We start from the raw sequence: 21,577 nt of genomic DNA, 5'->3' as shown, positions 1-21,577 counted from the left end.
TTGACTGGCTGTATATAACTCAGCTTACTCCTCTGTCTAAGTGCTGTTACATAGAGGAATTAGAAAGGCAGTTACTGACCTGAATGAAGAAGCAGCCAAGCTGTTTATATTGAAAACCACAATGCATGAAAATAGTTTAAAGCTACTTCAGGTAGAAAGAAATAATGAAAAAACAGTATCTCAGCGAACTTGGATGGTGTTCCAAGGCTTCTGCACTGCATGAACCAACATAGTTGATGTCCTCAATCAGCACATCCTCTGCATTATCCTCCCCAATTGTCATACCCTCACCAGTCATATCAATCACTGTTGTATCTCACTCATCATATTGTGACAGTGTAGGTAAATGTCATCCCAGTTGTACTTGGAGACTTCTCCAAGGCCAGTTCCATTGTATTTGATGATGGCTTGAGACAGTTCAATATTTATTTATTTTATTTAACATTTGTTTACCAGGATAGTCCAACTTGGAATGAAGCCAATTTTCAACAGATGCCCAGGGAGAAACACTCCAGATACATGTCTTTGTGATGTGGGAGGAAACTGGCACGAATGCAGGGAGGACATGCAGATTCTGCACAGAGGGCACCCCAGCTGAGAATCGAACCAGAGAACCTCTTGCTGTGAGGTGACAATGCTACCGCTGCACCAATGTGCTGTCCACTAGTTCCATGCCCCTCTATGCTACCATAGTAAATAACCACCACATATCTCCAAGGTTTTTACTCCATCTCAACTCCTTTATGGAGGCTGATTTTCTTAGTCACAAGTACAGTATCAAGTTTTAAAGCAATTGAGATGGACTCACCAATAAATGTATTCTGCAATAAAAGGAAAATGCTTTTTTTGCCTACAGAACTGAAATCAACCTCAGGGTAGACTGACTTGTGAGCAAGATGAAATCTGGCAGAGATAATTATAAAATAAAAATGATAAGATGAGCAAAGGATAACCACGCAATATTATTGAATTATTAAATTATTATTATTATTATTATTATTAAAGAACCTCAGAAGTAATACCAAACATTACACTAATCGTATTTCTAATGGCATTACACACACATCTCCTGTGATCATTGCTGACATCTTTTCAGATAAATTCAACACCCAACTTCTCCTCTCTCTTACCTTCAAACTTCCAAACATACTATACAGTTTGTAACCCTCCCAATCAAGGACCTTTGAGCAGATGCTAAAAGCTCACTCTAAGACCAAAAACTCCAGCTCTCTGGGTCCAGATGATATAATCAACTGAACTGCTTCTAGGTCAGTACAAAGCATCCCCTATCAGACTTCTCTACTCAGTCATAGCCTTTCAACTGGATACATATCAGAAAACTGGAGAAGTTTCCATGCACAAGCATGGCACAGCCATAAGCCCTAATAACTGTAGAACTAACAACATAATTTAATGGCATCATAACAGCATTATTTGCAAGGCTGTAAATTGCATCATTATGGACTTCATAAACGGATACATAGGGAATGTACATATCCCTAGATCTAACAAATATGGCTTTCCAAAAGATAACTCATACCTAGAAAACCTAGTTGACTGAAAAGCTAAGGCATTTTGACACTGCACCGTACTGTGTCCCCAACAACAATCTATTCAGACTGAATATAAATCTCTGAGTTACCCACTAGATCAGTAACTGGCTGATTGACAGACATCAGTATTAGTCAGAGGAAAAGCTCCCTCCAGGAAACTTTTCCTTAGTGGTGTACCCTAGGACTCTCTTTTGGGACCACATCTGTTTGTTTATATCTTCGATATCAAAAATGCCATTAAAGTCCTCTGATTGATGAAGTTCACAGAATATTTGGAAGGTTGGACCCATCATCGTCATAATCTCTTAAGATACTTGTTTCTTCCAAGAAGGCCTAAAACAGACAAAAAATTATGTCAAGGTCAGGGTGTGAAGTTCATTGCCAATAAATGCATCATACACTTTGAGAAACAGGAGCTGTCACACACACCCCCAGTGCAAAAAAATGACACCCTTTTTAATACAGACTCTGTCATTACAAATCTAGGTGCCTTTGTGGGTAATAAACTGTTAAATAAAATAAGATTTCAATACACAGGAGGTTCAGGTTAAAAAGTTTACTAGTGTACACCAGGAGGCAAAAAACGTACAAGTACAGAATTTTGTCTGACATGAAACAGGAAGCACACAATTTTATATAGGTTTAACATTTAAGCTATGCCCACCTTACTGACGTGATATGTCACAGGGTATCTACATCACTTTAGCTTACAGTCCTCTATTCATAAAGCTGTTGAAGCTGGTCAGACATAATGTCTTTCTGTAAAGTTACTTCTTCAAGGTTTCATATCAGTTCGAATACAATAGCAGCTTCAGTCTTTTAATACACATCTTTGTTCTCTAAAGTGTATCTCAGTAACACATATACAAGGCCAAATCATTCCAACAGGAAAGAGCAGAAGATTTCATTATTTCACACATTTAATTTCCTGACCCAGCAGATAATCACTTGTGAAAAGCATAAACATTAAAACTTGCTAAGCTAGCATTCTGCCAGGGTCAAAGATCAGCTTTGCTTCAAGCCACACTGCAGTTTCAAAACTACTTACATTTACACATGAATTAATCTGTACTGTTATATGATTAATAGAATAAAATGCATTATATACTACTTTGCTTTTAAACTAGCATTTCTCATATATTCAAATACACATTTTTCTAACATTTTCCCCCCTATTAATACTTTTTATTATATTTTGAAGTATGCATAGTGTCATTTCATCTCCTAGCCTTTTCCACTTAGGATTTTCAGCTAGGTGAGTCATTCAATCTATACTTCAGAAAAAATGTCATCTGAGATCAATCTTTCAATCTCAATATCTTGGTACAAAGTTTCAGTAACAGATACATCAATAAAATCTTTGATTAATCTTTTCATGCAGGGAATTCCACAGCAAACACATGCTCCTATTAGGAGTATACCCACACAAATGGCAATCAGAATATTCATTAGGATGGAACCCCACCCCCCAAATAGATTCTGGAAAAAGTCCATCAGTGGGTTTGGGCCTGGTTCAGTCATGGCTGATACTTGCTGAATTACCTCTAGGTGGTTATTGATCTCATGACGATTGTCAGGAATATAAGCACAGCATTCTTCTTTGATAAGCGCGCACGTACCACCTCTCGCCGCTAGGGTGAAGTCAAGAGCCATTCGATTTTGTAGCACAACAGTTCTCATTGCATTCAGTTCATCAGTCACCAGTTCTAGGGTGGAAAAAGTTGCATTACTCATTACTTCGAGAAGTTTCGACAACTTCCTCAGCTCCCAGATCGATTTGACTGCTCCATAGGCTGGGAATATTCCTGCCCAAGATATAACACTGTCACTCAAGTCCATATGGGTCAATTTGCTTTTGTCTTTTACTGAATTGTGGTCTTTCCAGCCAGCTTCGATCTTTCCAACTGGATTCACAGGTTTTTCAACTGGACCTTCGGGTTTTCGGGCTGCTTCTCTCATGTTTCGTATCTTACCCAAAGGTAATTCTGCGGTATGTCTTATTGCTGGAACCAAATGGTAACCATTTATATGCCTTTTTCCCACAAATAAAATAACAGTTTTCTACTTTAGTACTAATATGCATCAGCCCTGCATGAAACATTTTCTGATCTATAACTGACAATTGTTTAAACAAAACTGGATTTTTGCGAATGTCATTCATAGTTGTTTTCAATGAGTTCAAATACGAGTCATAATTAGTATTGCAAAAAGTATTGCCATTACCATTCTTAATATAACATCGGTAAGATATGGTTATATTACAATTGCTCCAGCCCACCTGGAGGGTGTCATTTTTGAAAAAAACATACAACTCCTTTTTGTGTGACAGGTAAAAATAAAGCTATTTTGTCCTGTGATCTCACAGTTCCTGTATCGAAAAGTAAATTCTCCCAAGTCTCATTTATCCCCAAAGGGACAGCGGACATTATCAGTCCTCCATATGCTGTTGGTATAGCTGTACAAACCCAGCAATTTGAAATGTTCATAGTCTCTGCATATACACGTTTCATGGCTAGGTATGTGTTAAAATTTGGATGCCAGTCTATAGACGTTTCATCACGCCTTCCCACTTTCACTTGTGTGGTTGTGTGTAGGATAAACCACAACAAGAGGAAAATTGTCACAATTACAGTCAATATATGCACACTCAACAAAATGATTATGCAACATCTCTGGGGTTGTTCTAAATTTCTATTCGCTTTGTTTTTGGCCATCTCGGTCTGGTTGTGTATCCGTCACAAAGTTTTTATCAAGTTGAAAGTTCTTTACTGGTTTACAATGTGTCAAATGAACCCAGGACGTCCTCTCGGCCAGTCTGACTGCAGTAGGCGTTGCCAACAGAACCTGGTACGGTCCCTCCCACTTTGGACTCACCCAATTCTTCCTTTTCATTACTTTCAGCCAAACCCACGACCCTGGGGCCAAGACTGCTTCCACCGGTCTGGTCTGTTCCTTATCTGAAAAAGAGTTAAACTCCAAAACAGATTTATTTGTTAACAGTTTCCTCATATAACTAGCTAATGAACTGTCAGCCTCTTGCTCTGCAGGCATGAGAGCTTTCCACTGAGGCACATAATATGCTCTCCCAAAAACCATTTTAAAGGGAGTCAAACCCTTTACATTTGGAACCGTTCTCATACTCAGCAGTGCTAAAGACAGACAGTATATCCAATTCTTTTGGGTTTCCTCTACTAGCTTCCTAAGTTTACTTTTTAGGGTACCATTGTACCTTTCCACCAGTCCTGCTGACTGTGGGTGGTAGGCACAATGGTTCTTTAAGGAGATACCAAAAAATCTCCCAAGTTGGTGGATTGTCTGGTTTACAAAATGTGTGCCGTTGTCACTATAAATCCTTTCCGGAATGCCAAATCTAGGGATTACTTCTTTTATCAGGGCTTTCGCCACTGTTGCTGCATCCGGGTTTTTGGCTGGAAAAGCTTCTACCCATTTGGAAAACATGTCTACAATAACTAAACAAAACTTTTTCCCTTCACATTTATTCAATTCTATGAAATCCATACAAATAGTATGGAACGGGTATGGTGGTATAGGAAAACTTCCTTGCTTGGTTTTAAATGCTCCTTGTGCATGGTGCTTGTTACAAGTATGACAAGCTGCACAAAATATTTTTGTGTAGTTTGTGTATCCATATGTTTGGAATATTCGGTTTACTAACTGTACCATCCCCCCTGTTGAGACATGGCACTGCCCATGGCTCAACAAAGCTGCATATCTAAATAAATTAGACGGCAATATTGGTTTTCTTTCTTTGGAAATGCGCAGTCCATTCTCAAGAATTGCACCTCGTTTTACCCATTTTTGTTTCTCTGCTTTTGTAGTAAGCGTCTGCATTGTTTTTAACATGTCTAAATCTAAAATCTCAGAGGGTTGTAATTCCTCATTTAAAAGTAAAGTTTCTGAGTCTGAGGCTGCTTGCTTTGCAGCTGCATCAGCTCGTGCATTGCCTTTTGAAATCTTATCCTGCTGTTTTGTATGAGCTACACATTTACAAATAGCTACTTTGGTAGGTAACTGAATAGATTCTAATAACTCCAAAATAAATTGTGCATGATTAATAGGTTTTCCACTGGATGTTATCATTCCTCTATTTTTCCATTGTTGTGCAAATACATGTACTGTAGAAAAAGCATACTGACTATCAGTATATATGTTCACACACTTGTCTTTTGCTAAAGTACATGCCCTCGTCAAAGCTATCAATTCTGCTGCTTGTGCAGATAAGTTGTGTGGTAAGGATTGAGCTTCTAAAATTTCAGTGTCTGTAACTACTGCATACCCTACCAGATTTTTCCCTGTAGGACCCCTTCTGCATGAGCCGTCCACGTAATATGTCACCTCGGCATTATCCAAGGGCATATCTGTGAGATCTTGTCTAGGTAAAGTTAACTGTTCAATTTCCTGCAGGCAGCTGTGTGGTGTGCCCTCCGCAGGAGTTGGAAGTAATGTTGATTGTTTCAATGTCGTACATCGTTCAATTGTCATATGAGGTTGGCTCAGCAGTATAGTCATACATGAAAGATGTCTAGCAGGAGAAAGGCATGCCACTTTCTCTTGCAGTAAAATTATTGCAACTGCATGAGGCACTCTCAATGTGAGAGGGTGGAATAACACCACTGAGGCCGAAGTCTGTACTGCAATTGCAGCTGCAACTACTGCTTGTACACAGTGAGGCAAAGATCGCGCCACTGGGTCTAACTGTGATGAATAATAGGCTATGGGGTGTTGCTTATCCCCATGTTGTTGCATCAATATTGACGTCATATATCATTGCTTACAGTCTACGGTCTGAAAGAATCGTTTATGATAATTCGGAAGTCCTAAAACTAATGAAGAAGCTATCAACTGCTTCAACCTGCAGAAAGCAGTTTCTGCTTCGGGTTTCCATTGTAAGATATCTTGTGCTGCCATCGGTGTCTTATATATCAAGTCAATCAGTGGAGCAGATTCCAAAGCATAATCTGGTATCCAACACCGACAAAAATTTGTTGTACCCACGAAAGACATAATTTCTTTCTTGGTTGTTGGTTTGGGTGCTTGCAAAATTGCTGTTTTTCTTTCCTCATCTAGTATTCTACCTTCATTGGATATTACATATCCCAAGTATCTAACTTGTTTTCTCCAAAGTTGTAACTTACTTTTGTTTACTTTGTGTCCTTGTGTTGCTAAAAATTTCAATAATGCTACAGTATCCTCCCTGCACTGTTGCTGGGTGGGGGTTGCTAGCAAGATGTCATCTACGTAAAGTAGAATTTGACTACCTCCCGGTGGGGTAAACCCTGCCAGGTTGCTAGCCATTTCTTGTACAAATATTGTTGGACTCTCACAATATCCCTGTGGTAGTCGAGTATATGTATACCTTTTACCCTGAAATGTAAATGCAAACCAATATTGACTATCAGGATGTATAGGTATTGAAAAGAAAGCATTGCTAATATCTACCACAGAGAAATATTTCTGTTGCGGTTCTAAATCGTTTAACAAAGTATGTGGGTCTGGTACCGTAGGTGCTCTAGGTATTACTGCACTATTTACAGCTTGTAAATCTTGTACCATCCGCCATTCCCTGTTTGCTTTTTTTAACAGGAAATAGGGGTGTATTACATGGTGAATCAGGAGATTCTACCAGTACTCCTTCTTTGAGTAATGCTGCTATTATAGGCTTAATTCCTATTTCTGCATCCTTTCTCAAAGGGTATTGTCTTTTCTGTGGTCTAAAAGCTGACTTTGGGGTTATTGTAACTGGTCCTGCTGTTTGAATAAGTCCTACATCTGACTTGCCTGTTGACCAGAGAGTTGTTGGAATTTTACATAAGGTCTTTTCTTCTTCTTCTAATAAAAATGCTAATCAGCTGTCCTCGCTAGATTGCAAGTGTACAGCTGGATGTGTCTGTGTCAACCAATTCAGTTTTTGTTTTGTATCCCTTGTTCTGATAGTTCTAAATCAGTCTGTTTCTCCCATCTTGTTACTTTTTCTCCTAAGTCTGCCCATTTGACACTTTTGTTCTTTGTCAAGCTGACATGTGGTAACTGATTTGATCTATACAATGCAAGGAATTCTTGAGGTAACGAACAGCTAACTACACTGTTCCCCTCAGTATCCCAGTACAAAGTACGCAAAACCAATCTAGTTGCACGATTTCTAAACAATTCTTGCTCATACTCTCTATCAGGTCCTGGTGTAGTACAGTAGTATAGAGTACAGTGTAACAAATGCTGTCGATCAGTGTCAAGGGAGGGGGCTTTACTGATGGCTACATTCATCAGTTCCCCAGTTACTGCCCCTGGACCAGTCGTGACTAGGTCCTGGCTGTACCAGTAAAAAGTTTCACCCTTCGTTCGCACTACAAAGGTATCCATTTGTTTCTGTGCCTCCATACCTTGTACAGTTGGAACTACTGCTATGCCAAATATCTGCATAAGGTCCCTGCCCAATAGGTTTACTGGACACTTTGCAGAAACAACAATTTTACTTCTCTGGGTCATACCTGAAACAGGGTCAGTTATTGCTATATCATGGGAAAGTGGTTCCCTGTATAGCTGTCCGTTTGCTGCTTTCACTAATATATAATCAGGTGATTCGGAATGTTCTGGTAACTTGGAGGGGTGTATCAAAGTCCATGATGCTCCTGAGTCACACAGGAATTTAACTTCCCTTCCCTCCACCAGAAGTGTAACTTCCGGTTTCGTATCTGCTAAGTAGAGCTCTAAACTCAATAATGCTAAGTCCAAAATTTCACTTTCTTCATTCTCCATATCTACTTGCACTTCCTCTACTCCTTCTATCACATTTACATTTGTTTTCTGTTTAGTAACTTTTCTTGATGATTTCTGACTTTCACATCATGTATCTTCACTATCATATAGTCAGTCATCATCTCCCTTATCTTCTGAAATTACCTTTTTGTTTTGCCTACAATCCCTTGCTAGATGTCCCTTTTTCCCTGCACTTGAAGCATTCACCTCCCTTTTACCTCTCTTCAAAATCTTCTGATCATTTGTCAGACTGTTTGTTCCCCTGGGCATTTTTCTTGCCCTTTTTACCTGACTGTAATACAAATACTTCAGCTCCGACTTCAGCAGTGAAGACTTGCACCTTCTTTTTCTTTTTACTATTAAAATGTCTTTCAGCATGTCTAGCGTATTCGAGTAAGGCTTGTAGCCTCCCTGTTCGATGGTCTATCATATGCTTCGTAATGAAGCTACTAATAGGTGCAATGCAACCTTTCAAAAATGCATTTTTTAATTGTTGTTCATACGGGGAATCATTTGTTTGGTTCTCAGGAACCGACATACCGCTATGATTATTAAAACATTCTAATAATCTAGCATAATACCCATCTATTGTCTCATTTTACTGTTGTATGCATTGATTAATGCAAGTCCAGTCTGCTGTAGGTTTCCATTTCTCAGAGATTCGGTCTGTCAGACCTTTCACTCTATTGTCTAACTCTGTGTCACTATATGGGAGTGGTTTAAATTCTGCATTACGAAGATTCCAGTTGCCACAAATCATGTGCCAATCTGGACCTATAATTTGTCTTACTACTTTTTCTACTTCTTCTCCATTCAAGTGGTAACTCAGTCTCATGCCTTGTAGATCTTCTAAAAATTTTGTGAAATTAACTTTCGGATGGGGGATTCCCTCAGTAGCCTTCTGGATATCTTCCGGTGTCCATGGTCTATATACTAAGAGTGTTGGGTCCTGCCCTTCCTGTCCTGCCTGAGGATTTGGAACTTCTACAAGTGGGCATATTTCTTCCTCACTCTCATCCTATAGATTTCTCTCTATTTGGTATGATTCTGTGTCCCTATGTGTTTTACGTGTTCGGGACCTAGTTTCAATAGGATCTCTAACAAATGGTTGTGGTCTTGCTGAAACTTCAGGATAACGCGGAGGCAGACCAGCCTGTCCACTCGCTTCATATCCTGAAAAGGGTAAAGGAGGGGGCAAGGGAGGAGGAGCTGTCGCTATTACCAAGTTATTATCCTCTTTGTCTAGAAATAATGTTTTTGAAATTTTCAGCTTCTGCTCTCTACGATTTGCTTCCTCAGTCCACCTGTGTGCCTGAGGAATGCCTAATTGGCGTTGCTTTTTTGCCTGACCTTCCGCATCAGATTTAAGCTGTTTAAGGAGTTTAACTAGTGAAGTTGTATCTAGTTTACCATCAAATTCATATTTATTAACCCATTTCGTATAATACCTAATGTTATCAGAACGTTGTAATTGCATGTATTTTGCGTCTTCGGTTAAGGGCGGATCTCGTGATGTTTTAGTGCACTGATTACCTATGTCAAAGAAAATGTTACATAACCCTTTTTTATCACATGATATCAAGTTCTCAGTTCCTGTTCACAGTTTATCTAGAATAACTGCCTACCTTATTCTGTTACCCTGATCTATGACCAAATATACAGTACTTCCTTTTGTCCCTGATCTGCAAAACAAATCTTGACAACAATATACTGTAACCTAGTCCCTGATCTAAAACAGAAGAAAAGGCAAATTCTTCCTACCTGAGCCTCCGGTATTGAGAAAGTCCAAGTTCCGCTTTTCAGCCACAGATCAGAAAGTGGCCAGCCTCTTTACACGACAATTCAGTTGGAGGTCTTTTCACTCAAGAAGAACCATTTCGGTAACTTCTCCTGCGCAGTATTTGACCACCGATACGCTCTGATCTGCGGCTTACCAAGGGAATTCCATCTGCGAAGGACCAAACTGTTAAATAAAATAAGATTTCAATACACAGGAGGTTCAGGTTAAAAAGTTTACTAGTGTACACCAGGAGGCAAAAAACGTACAAGTACAGAATTTTGTCTGACATGAAACAGGAAGCACACAATTTTATATAGGTTTAACATTTAAGCTATGCCCACCTTACTGACGTGATATGTCACAGGGCATCTACATCACTTTAGCTTACAGTCCTCTTTTCATAAAGCTGTTGATGCTGTATATTTTAAAAAAAAACTTTTCCTCTAGATACAATAAGGCCTTGCTATCCAGCTGGTCAGACATAATGTCTTTCTGTAAAGTTACTTCTTCAAGGTTTCATATCAGTTCGAATACAATAGCAGCTTCAGTCTTTTAATACACATCTTTGTTCTCTGTTACACTTTCTTACACAGCTGCGTGCTATCTCAGTAACACATATACAAGGCCAAATCATTCCAACAGGAAAGAGCAGAAGATTTCATTATTTCACACATTTAATTTCCTGACCCAGCAGATAATCACTTGTGAAAAGCATAAACATTAAAACTTGCTAAGCTAGCATTCTGCCAGGGTCAAAGATCAGCTTTGCTTCAAGCCACACTGCAGTTTCAAAACTACTTACATTTACACATGAATTAATCTGTACTGTTATATGATTAATAGAATAAAATGCATTATATACTACTTTGCTTTTAAACTAGCATTTCTCATATATTCAAATACACATTTTTCTAACATAAACCCACTATTGGCCACCATGTATCCACTCACTGTAATTAGGAGAGCATTCTACCTCACCTGACTGATTACCCAGAGAATATCCTTTCAAGTTAAAAGAGGTCCTTACTCCCCTCTGCTAATTCCTCCTCAGGTCCATACTGGAATAACAGTGCACATTTCATCATGAACCTTGCTATTCACCTAAACTAATCTAAAAATACCCTGAGGTTTATCATTAAAAAGTCTTGGGTATGAGATCCTTGTGTTACCCAGATCATCAAAAACCCTGTCTCTCTCTCTACTGTTCACTGCATACTCCTACAAGATGATCTATGCCCAGTCTTTGAAGCTACAACTGATACAATTGTGATAGATCCATTACAGATCCATTACATATCTGTAAAACTGATAGAAACACAAATACAAGATCATTGGGCCAAAATCTGTATTGTAACATAAACAGGACTTGTTGGCATGACAGATATCGCTCTTAAAGAATTCCGACCTCTGGAACAAACTCCTACTTTCTGTAAAACAAAGCAGGTTTCTCATTAGCTTCAAATCTTAGACAGATACATGGGAAACTACAAATTTACGCAAGGCCTAACCCCCCCCCCATCCTTTATGAAGAGGGAAGTAACTAGTTAGGTTTATTAGTGTGATTGCAATGAATAAGCTTTTGAAAGGTTTAAATGGTCTGTTGCCTAGCAATACTATACGACCCTATAACCCTAAGCCTCATAATCAAACTATAATTCTTAATACAAGTCATTACACCTGAACCTAAGATAGGGTAATATAGTTTACAGATATGGACTGAGTTCATGTGTGCCATACTCAAATAGCTGTACTTATTGTACAGTGATACTCACTGTCCTTTACATTCAGGGCCAGAGATATTGGAGTGCTTATTATATTTTTTTCATGCACAGTCCAGTCTGTTTAAGTCTTTAATATTGAAACATTTTGTCAACATGTTTTAGTAGCCAATTGCAGTGATCTGAGTCTAACATGTTTTACCTATTGCTTGCTGATTACTGAGTCATGTACAGGCCATAATTCTGCTATAGCCCTTTGAGTGTGAGACAATTAGGCATACATAGCTGTGAGCATCTTTAGCCCTTACATCACTCTCAGCACTCCAGTAGTGTGCAAGATGTTGACATTCAGTCAGTCTTGCATCTGGCCTCCATGCCTTTGTGTGTCTAATCATGACCTTACCCCTTTGTAGACAGCACTCCTGTATGATCCCCTTTTTCACCGGTGGATTCTGTCATGCAGCATTTGGGAAGATATGCAGTCCCCCAACCCTTCCTCAGAGGAGATGGAAGCAGGGTTAAGCCAAATCATTCCTGTATCAACTCACATCACCTCCAACAGGAACATGTGACATTGGTCAAATTGTGGTCACCTGGGTGTCACTAAAGGCTTTCTTTCTATGACAAAGGAGCTAGCTGGCTGGTCTAACTGCATATGTGGTGAACAAAGCCACAGTAGCTTGTGATTTGTAGCAGCACTAATGCTATAGCTTAGAATTAAAGTATGGAATCAGGTAGTTATACCATTTTACTGTTGTGTGCAAAGAGTTTGAACTTTAAAAATAAATTATTGATTTTGGCAGCTTATTTTAGTGAGGCAAGCAATGTTTTATCAGACATTTTTGAAAGGTATTTCAAATTAAGTATTTTAATAAATACATTTACTCTGACATGTTCACAGCATAAAAATGTATTACATATTGAACAGAAAATAGGATTTTAATAAGTAAATGTGGTTTATTTTATATTGATTAACTTATCTAACAAGCAAAAATGCATTCTTAAATCAGTTTAGCTGTTAAAATGGAGTAAAATATTTACAATATTGAGTACCTATTTTTAGCTTCTCCTTCTAAAAATGTCGTACATCTTCAATACTAAATAAGACTGTTCTGATTCACCCCCCCTCCCCCCACACACACACACACACACACTTCATGCCTAGGATCATTATTGTGCAATGTAGGAAGTGAAGTTCAGAATGCTACATACAAATGTGGCATTCCCTGGGAGGGGATTATTGCCTTCCTATTATGCCACACAGTTACAGCATTTGTGTAATTTGGGGGAAGCATAGAAATTGATGAACCACACAAAATGTTGATCTCAAAATCATCAATGTGAACACATCGATTTTAAAAAACGGTGATCTACAATGGATTAGAAAATAAATAGGAAAATAATGTTTTTTAAGGGGGCAATCACTCCTGTACCACTCACACCCCCCTGCTTATTCTATATTCCAACTCCAAGATCGTACTACAATGGGGAATGGGTATATTCCCTGATCCACTCTGTACCTCGACCTCTGACATAAGGTGGTACTTTAGGAACAGCTGATTTTCGATCAGCTTCATCAGATCCATTCCATGTCAAGGAAAACACTCATTGACAAAAATATATGCATCCAGTTTGAGACATTCGGACTATTCAAATGTGGGAACGGGTGGCTGAGTGAGCAAACACATTAAGTTTGAGGTACATTTTTATCATGTTTACATGATTTGTCATTCCATTGCACTATTTTGTTTCATATAAATGTTTACAATGAGACAGTAGGGGTTGGGGATTGGGATAATGGGGCTGGGGTTAGTATAAGGGTTAAGGAGTGTACCTCAGACATAAGGTACGGAGTTTGATTCTTACCTTTGAAGGGAAATTGGCTAGGGGAAAAATGGCCTGCAAGAGCAGATAGCCTAGTAATTATCTATGAATCTATCAACAAAGAATCATGATGACACAACACTCATGTCAGATCACCACCTGATTTCAATTTAGTAGAATTATCTTCTGTTACAAAAATGATTGCTTATCAAATAAAGGAAATGATGTGTCTTCTTTGGATAATATGTAATTTTTAAGGGGGAGTGCAAAATGCTAGTGTTTTGGGAGAAATGTGCATGCTTCTGTGGTTATTGCCTTATTTGCAAAGTTACTTGTTCTAGATGAACCATATGCCTTGGAGAGGAAAAGTACTGGTGCAGCCTTAATTTCTTCTTATTATTATTGTATTAACTCTCAAATATAGATATATTTGTGATTACGGATAGTGTAAGAAATAATTTGCTGTCCTTAGTTTAGTTTGAAAGAAGGTTAGTGTATGTGGAAGAGCAATCAATCCATCCATCCATGATCCACCGTTTTCCCATTTTTGCACATGGATTCAGTGTGTCATATCCAGTGTTAATCATCTAGAGCCAGTGTTCATACTGCCAAGTGACTAGCAGATATTTGTTTAATTATTAGTGCTTTAACTATTGTGAGATGCTGTAGTTTGTGTTGCTGATACGTGTTGATCATATCCCATACCTACGTAATAATTTGTGCATGTTCTTATGAAGTGCCAATTCAGTGCAGTATTTTCTACACATATACTGAATTCCGTATCTTGGAAGAGATTTCATATCCACACATTAAAATTGATAAATACTAGTTTACTTTGTATTCTGCTACACTGAAATGCATGCATGATTACGAGCCACCATTTCAGTGTTCTTAGTGACATTTTTATAGAATTTTGGTGCATATTGGACCAAAGATCAATGTCTTATACTTACGATTTAAATACAACTCAGTCCTGTCCCTAGCTTGGACATTTGGACTTTGCCATTTCATAGATGTTTTGTTAATAGTATATTTCCTGTGACAGATTGCTGCAGTAAAAATAACTAAACAAATAAAACAAATTCATGCATAAATCAACATTGTTTAACAGCAACACAACATGTGTGGGCTGTGAATTATGAAGGTGTTTACTCAGATGTCTTTGTTTGGTAACAAGCCTTAGTTAAAAATCATACCCCTCACAGGTAAACTCTGAATTACCCAATCACGAACGTTGTTTATTGCTAAGTTACCTTTCATCTCTTTGTAGTTTCTCCTGTAGGTGGTTTGTTTCCAGTCTGCAAAAGTCTCTAGATAAAAAAGTGAAGTAGAATGGTTTGAAAATTCTGTGGTTATCACAAGATTGATTTGTTTTAGATGTGGATGTATGTTTTACACTGCCATTCCACTTCTGTTGTGCTATTATATTTCTCTGAGTGGAAATGCAGGCCCCCACCTCAACAACACATCAGTGTGAATAACTGTGTAAAATTACTATATATTGCTTACCCTTTGAGACCTTCATTGATTTTTTTTCTTAATGCACTGCATTATTTTTATGTTAAAACAAGTAAAATTAAAAGTAGTAGAAGTGCCACTGCAAACAAACTCCAGCAACATCAAAGGTGTGCATCGGTGCTCATTGCTATGATTATAGCTTAGTTATATATTTTTAAGTTATAGTAATCCATGAAATTAAGGAAATGTTATGTTGTTGTTATAAGAATGCCTGAAGATGACAGATACTCGGTAATTGCAGTTAGTCATGTGACCAGTTTTTATTGTTAATAAGTTAATTGATTCTAATTAGACTATGTATTTAAATGAACTTCATTATTCATGCTTGGTCTGATGAAGCACCTTCTATTGGTGTGAAAGCACTTACCATTTAATAAAAAGTTTTGTTTTTATCTGCCATGTTTCTCCTTTACGTTTTGACATAATTTGGATTATTTTTATGTTGCAGCATATTGTTGACATTCCTCTCTCATTGTCATTTTTTTCTGACATGCTTTTATTATGACAGGTCATGTGCATATCCGTTCTGCTGTATAACTTTCTTGCTGTGAAGTTTCATAGTCTGGGAAAATACTGCACCAAATTTTGAGGAAGCCATTTACTGATGAATCTACTCAAGATGATACAACTTAGCAAGAGAAGCCATTATTTTTTTAAATGAATATATATGTGCATATGTACTATTAATAACGCCTCACCAAAAATGCAAAGTATTCACTAACAAAGCTGATTATTTAATACAAGTTTGTGAGTACGTTAATGGATGGTGTTATCATCGTCCTTAATATGTTTTCTGCTTGACATCGTTCTGAAACCCATTGAATAAGCTGTTTATAATCACTGATTTCTAAACAGTTTAATTTTCTAACATATCGTATATTGACTGATTGATCCGTATATGACCCTGACAGATTTCTGCTCCAAGTCACAAAACTAATTTATAAAGGCTATGGCAGAATGTGCATATGAAGTGAATTTAAATGTGTTGTTATATAACTGAATTTAATAAAATATATGTACTTATTTAACTCTTCTTAGGGACAATACATTATTACACTGAAAAACAGTAACAAGAAAGACTTTCTTACTATATTAAATATGTTAAAATAGGCATTACTTTCACAAGCTTAGCTTTTCATTTCTACTGTGCATAACATTAAATGTGCTGGTTTGTCTTTCTTGGTGAAACTGTCTCTACTTTTGTAGACGTATCAGAGACCCTACTGCTGCATTTCATGATATGTCATTATGTAGTCAGCCTTATGGAAAAGACTTACTGTGCTGCTACAGCTATATCATTTTGTTTATGCATTGTATGTGTCATATTCAAGCTTGCCTTATATTTACTTTTTAGGCTGATCATTGTTGAGTCTTTTTATAGTATAAGAACCATACTATGCAAGTTATTTGGTTTAAACGTTGTTAAAACACACCACTGGTGCAGCAAAGGGTCTCTGTTGCATATACACACCATATTGTTTTTTCTTATAACTGGTGCAGTCAGTATTTACAGATTAAAAAGTAAGATACATGTAGGGAATATAATAAAAATCTGCAGTTTATTGTCCTGTGACACTCTGAGTTCCGGTTTATATATTACCTTGGTCTTGTTGTCTTCCTAATCTCTGGCCTATTACTAAGAAGCAAATTAACATTACTGAAAGTACTGAAAGTAACCCTTACTAACTCACTCTTTGTTTCAGGTCCATTACCTTATGGTCCTTTCCGCCAACTGGGCTTATGTGAAAGATGCATGTCGGATGCAAAAATATGAAGACATCAAGTCAAAGGAAGAACAAGAACTTCATGATATTCACTCAACTCGCTCGAAAGAGCGCCTTAATGCATACACATAAGATGCACTTTCAGACTTCTTAACATCATGTTTCTTAACAAAAGGGTCATCTAACCTTTCAAAACTAAAAACAAAAAAAAATAAATCTGTCTCAGATGTGATGGGGTGACATATGCTAATTGAAAATGATGCGGGGTGATAAATAAACAGTTTTTCAAAATGGATAAAGATTTGTACAATTACCTCTGTCCTTTACCCTTAAGCAGGATATCAAAATTCAGATTTTTTAATGACAAGTGCATTTGAACTTCTGATATATTTTGTTAGTGTTCTGTGTATTTTTTACATAACAGTAGCATTCCTTGCCTTTGTAAACCATGTATCATTTTGTGTGACTGTACTTAGTTTCCTAGCTAATTTCGGAAGAGTACTGGAATTTTTGAATGATTAGATTTATTTTACATTGCAGTAATAAAAATAACTGGTTTGTAAAGGGACTATATATTAAGAATGAATACTACATTTCTAGTTCATAGTGGTACCATCTTATTACCTTTGTTTCTTGGTTAAAATATTGTCATATAAAATTATGTTACTGCCAAAATAGTACTAGATAATAACTTTTGGTACTATGAAACCAAGCTTCAATGGAGACATTTTGGAACATACATTTTGTAAAATTTACAATCATTTAAGCCTTAATGTGCAGACACCCTGTAAAACTTTTATTAAGTCTTTTCTTTTTAATACATCTGTATCTATTTAGAAACAATTCCTTGCATAATAAACAAACCAACATAGCCTAACCCTTGACCTTGTTGTATCGGGTGCATTTGAAAGGATTATCATGACCCTCACTTGTAGAAAATATGATCAGGTATTTGTTTTACAAAAAAGAGAGTAGAAACAATTCTTTACTGTTACATTTGATTTCGTGATTCCATTAATATATAGTGTAGTGTGCAACTCTTTCACCCAATGTAGACAAAACGTCAAAACAGTTTTTCTTAAAGATAATGCATGCTGTTTCTTAACTGATTATTTGACTGAAGAATAACCTGAGCTAGTAGCTGAACTGCTGGGTCAGTGTTCATAGATCTGTTTAAATAATGTGAAAAATATATTTGAATTAATAGAAACAGAGGGACATTCAATCTGAAATAGATTTGCAGTGATGCTGAAGATGCAAAAAATGCAAAGTGAGGCCATTGATAATTATTCTGATATCTTATGAAAGGGCCCCTATTTATTGGATAAAATTTTGATAATGTCATATTAAAATGGTGTGCTAAAGAAGAAGTTTTCCTTTTTCTTTCATTTTAATGTTTTGCCTGTGATACTGTTCAGGAAGATGGAATATTTCCACAATATTAACCTAAAGATAATTATAGTTAGGCAGAATAAACCTACTGTACAGTATATGACAGAAGTTAAAATGTCAATGTCCCATAAATAAAAGCAGCTTTTATGTCTGTCTGTGCTCTGCAATAACCTGACTGTAGAAACCTAAACTGTTTAATAATACTACAATTTATTGTAGCTGAACTTAAGGTACCAATGGTGTATAAAGTGATAGGTTACTGTGATGCACCAATAAGAACATTTCAAGGAGACCGTGAGCACAGATTCTGAAAAATACCATTACTGTGTTATTTGAAATGTGATTTATGAGCTCATTTGAAAAGCAGTATGGAAAGTAAATACATCTTAAAGCATTTTAAGTGCCTGCATCCAGAAAGTAAACACTACATATTCAGTCGGTACATACTCCAATACAGCCGTACACTAGTAAAAAGCCCCATGTTAAAGTTGGACTTGATATCATCACAACTTTCATTTGGATTACAAATGGAACAGGTTTGCTAGAGAACCAAAATAAATTCAAACATATGTTTTTCTCTGATTTGCCTTCAGTAGTAATGAACCTAAACCTAGCTATTCAGTTGCTAGATTTAAGTAGATTATCAAATAATCTCATGTAGAATAGAGTACATTATCTTTAAATGTTTCATTTCAATAACTAAACTAATATGTCAAAAGGAATGCAGTCAGTATTACCAGGTCAAACCTTGTATTTGTTTTAGCACTTCTTGCCTATTTATAGTTCTGTTGTGAAACAGTGTAAGTGTTTCCTAAACTTTTCTAGCCTGACAAGACTTTGCCAGTGTTGACTTGTTAAATATAGTTCTGTGCACTTATTGTACCATTGTGAGCTCTTTAGTGGTGTAAGTGCATTTCTTATAACATTTCTGAACTTCTTTGTACTGAATCTAGTTATTCAACATCGGTGATTTTAACAGTTCTTGTACTAGCTATAAGCACAGACTGTAGATGTTATTTGTAGCATGGTTATGCATTCAGTAGTAATATTTAAATGGATTTGCAGTGCTCTCATTTCTTTTAGCACTTAGATTGTCTTGCTGGGTCAACTGTTCAAAGATAGGTGCAGTGTTGCAAATCTCATGTTTAAAGAACTGTGATCTGTCTAATTCGAATGTTACACTGTAGTGTTCAGTTTCTATGTCCTAAATAGTTTGTGATGACTTTCAGTACCATGTTTTGAATTATGTGATTATGAAATTGCTTATGACGCTTTTCTGGTATATTGGACTTTATATTTTCACAAAGAATGCATCCTGGTAAGTTGTACAATTAATCTGTTTTTGTACATAAATGTGCCAACTGCTTGATGGTGGCATTTTTGAAATGTAGAAAGATGTGCTTGCAGAAACATAATAAAACACAGCAGTGTATTTTGTGTGCTTGTTAATACCCACTAGTACTATGAGTTTTTATTTAACTTTTTTATGGATGCAGCGAAGATAACTGCATCCTTCAGCATTCTGGAATTTCTTAGTGTCCCAGGTCTACTGTCCACAAGACAAACCATGACAGGTGCTTAAATAATTGTCTACTCATTAATAACTGAAATGTATGAGGAAAGTAAAACGGTATGTGGTCCTCCATTTTGGGATAAGTGAACTTCAGCTCCATACACTTTATAGGCATAATTGTTTTCATATTTGCCCTTGTGCTTTATTCTTCACCTATCCTTAATGGGTGTACTTATCAGTCTTATTAACCCTATTTTAGCTTTTGTACACCCTGTATACCAAATATGCGACCAGTAGCCATGTCTTGCTGAAGAATGTAGCTTCTCCCCCGAATTGCATTTTAAGATGTACAAATTTATCTTACCCATCACCATGTTGTGAGTGAGTGTATGTACCCAAGGATTTCGATTTGAATGGAAATTTCTTTTGAGTATGTGATTTTATGGAAACAATTCTGCACAAAACTCGCAGGTGCGTGTCTGTTACGGCAATAGAAATATAGATTCATTTCAAAGAGAGAGAGGGAGGGTTCCAGTCTTAATTGATTTCCAAATTTGTTTCTTAAATGAAGTTTTCTCAGCAAAACTTTACGCTTATTTCTAAGATATATTGTAATCATGGCATCACAGGAATTGATTCCTCTTGATGTCATGCATATGAAGTACAGTTTAAGATTTTGTGAATTTCTGATCTCTTAGCCAAGCTGAAAGAAAGAAGCCAAAGCTATACTGACAAATGGAGTCTGAAGATAAAGAAATTCAGTTTATAAACTAAAATCACTTCTTTTTTTATGTAAAAGTTACTAGCAGTCAAATTAAAAACTCCTGTGAGGAAACTGGATACATCAAACTCATCAAAACCTCAATTACCAATGTGTTTTGCAGTATATGTTGACTGTACCATAAAATCATAGTTATGTTATCCATGTTTTTCCCATATGCAGTGTTTACCCTTTTTCTTCAATGCTGTGTGTCCACGGTAGTGTGTTTTATGTATGCATTTATCTAAATCTCTCTCTGTCTTTCTGTGTATGTGCCTATGTCTATGTATACAGGCACATCTCTGCATTATTAACATAAAGTGCAGGGGGATATTTTAATGAGTTTTACCTGTACTTTCAGCAGATGTCAGTTTTGATGAGTTTGACTGGTGCATAGTTTTATGTGATGGTGTGGATGCTTTTGATGTCTCATAGTAGATCCAATTTTATGATTTTTTTTATTATTTAGACATAACCTGTTTTTCTCTTGTAATACCCTTTATGATTCTTTATAGTTCTTGCTTTGTGAAATTCAGATTTCACTCCTGCAAAAGGTAAATTTGCATTCTGTGACTCAACAAAAGAAGAAAAGGAATAGGTTTTTGACCAAGAATTTATCAGTGCTCCTGAACGAATTATAATTTAGCAATGCATCATTGTATACATAATATGTGTTTTAAAAAACAACCAAATGTTTCCATTGGAGACAAAATATGCAAAATGCCTTTTTAATGTTTTTTTTTTTTTTTATTCTTGATTACCTTATATCCCATTGTTGGTAATTATGACCCTCAAGCTGATTAATATAGCAATAACCCACGCCTGGGTGTGGGTAATGTGGGATTTACCCACGGTTGGCGTGGTTTGGTCCCAAGGGCGAAGCCCGAGGGACCAAACAAAGACAACCGTGGGTAAATCCCGCATTACCCACACCCAGAAGTGGGTTATTGCTATTATACTATGGCATTATTTAAGAAAATAAATAATTACTTTTCTTAAATAATGGCATTGTATAATGCCT

At 36.8% G+C, this 21,577-nt stretch overlaps 1 protein-coding gene across 1 annotated transcript in view; it reads left to right on the top strand.

Moving 5' to 3' along the window:
• Positions 1–19,734, top strand: part of GPM6A (glycoprotein M6A) — a 1,151,487-nt gene extending 1,131,753 nt beyond the window's left edge. The window contains exon 7 of the mRNA XM_044062515.1: positions 16,871–19,734. Within this exon, the coding sequence (XP_043918450.1) occupies positions 16,871–17,023 (153 nt within the window). The 3' untranslated portion in view covers positions 17,024–19,734. The remainder of the gene's footprint in view (positions 1–16,870) is intronic.
• Positions 19,735–21,577: the final 1,843 nt, after the last annotated feature.

The sequence above is a fragment of the Protopterus annectens genome, chromosome 2.part1 (assembly GCF_019279795.1).
Source record: "Protopterus annectens isolate FY-2018-M chromosome 2.part1, PAN1.0, whole genome shotgun sequence".
Taxonomy (NCBI): Eukaryota; Metazoa; Chordata; order Ceratodontiformes; family Protopteridae; genus Protopterus; species Protopterus annectens.
This window is presented reverse-complemented; position numbering and strand designations above follow the sequence as displayed.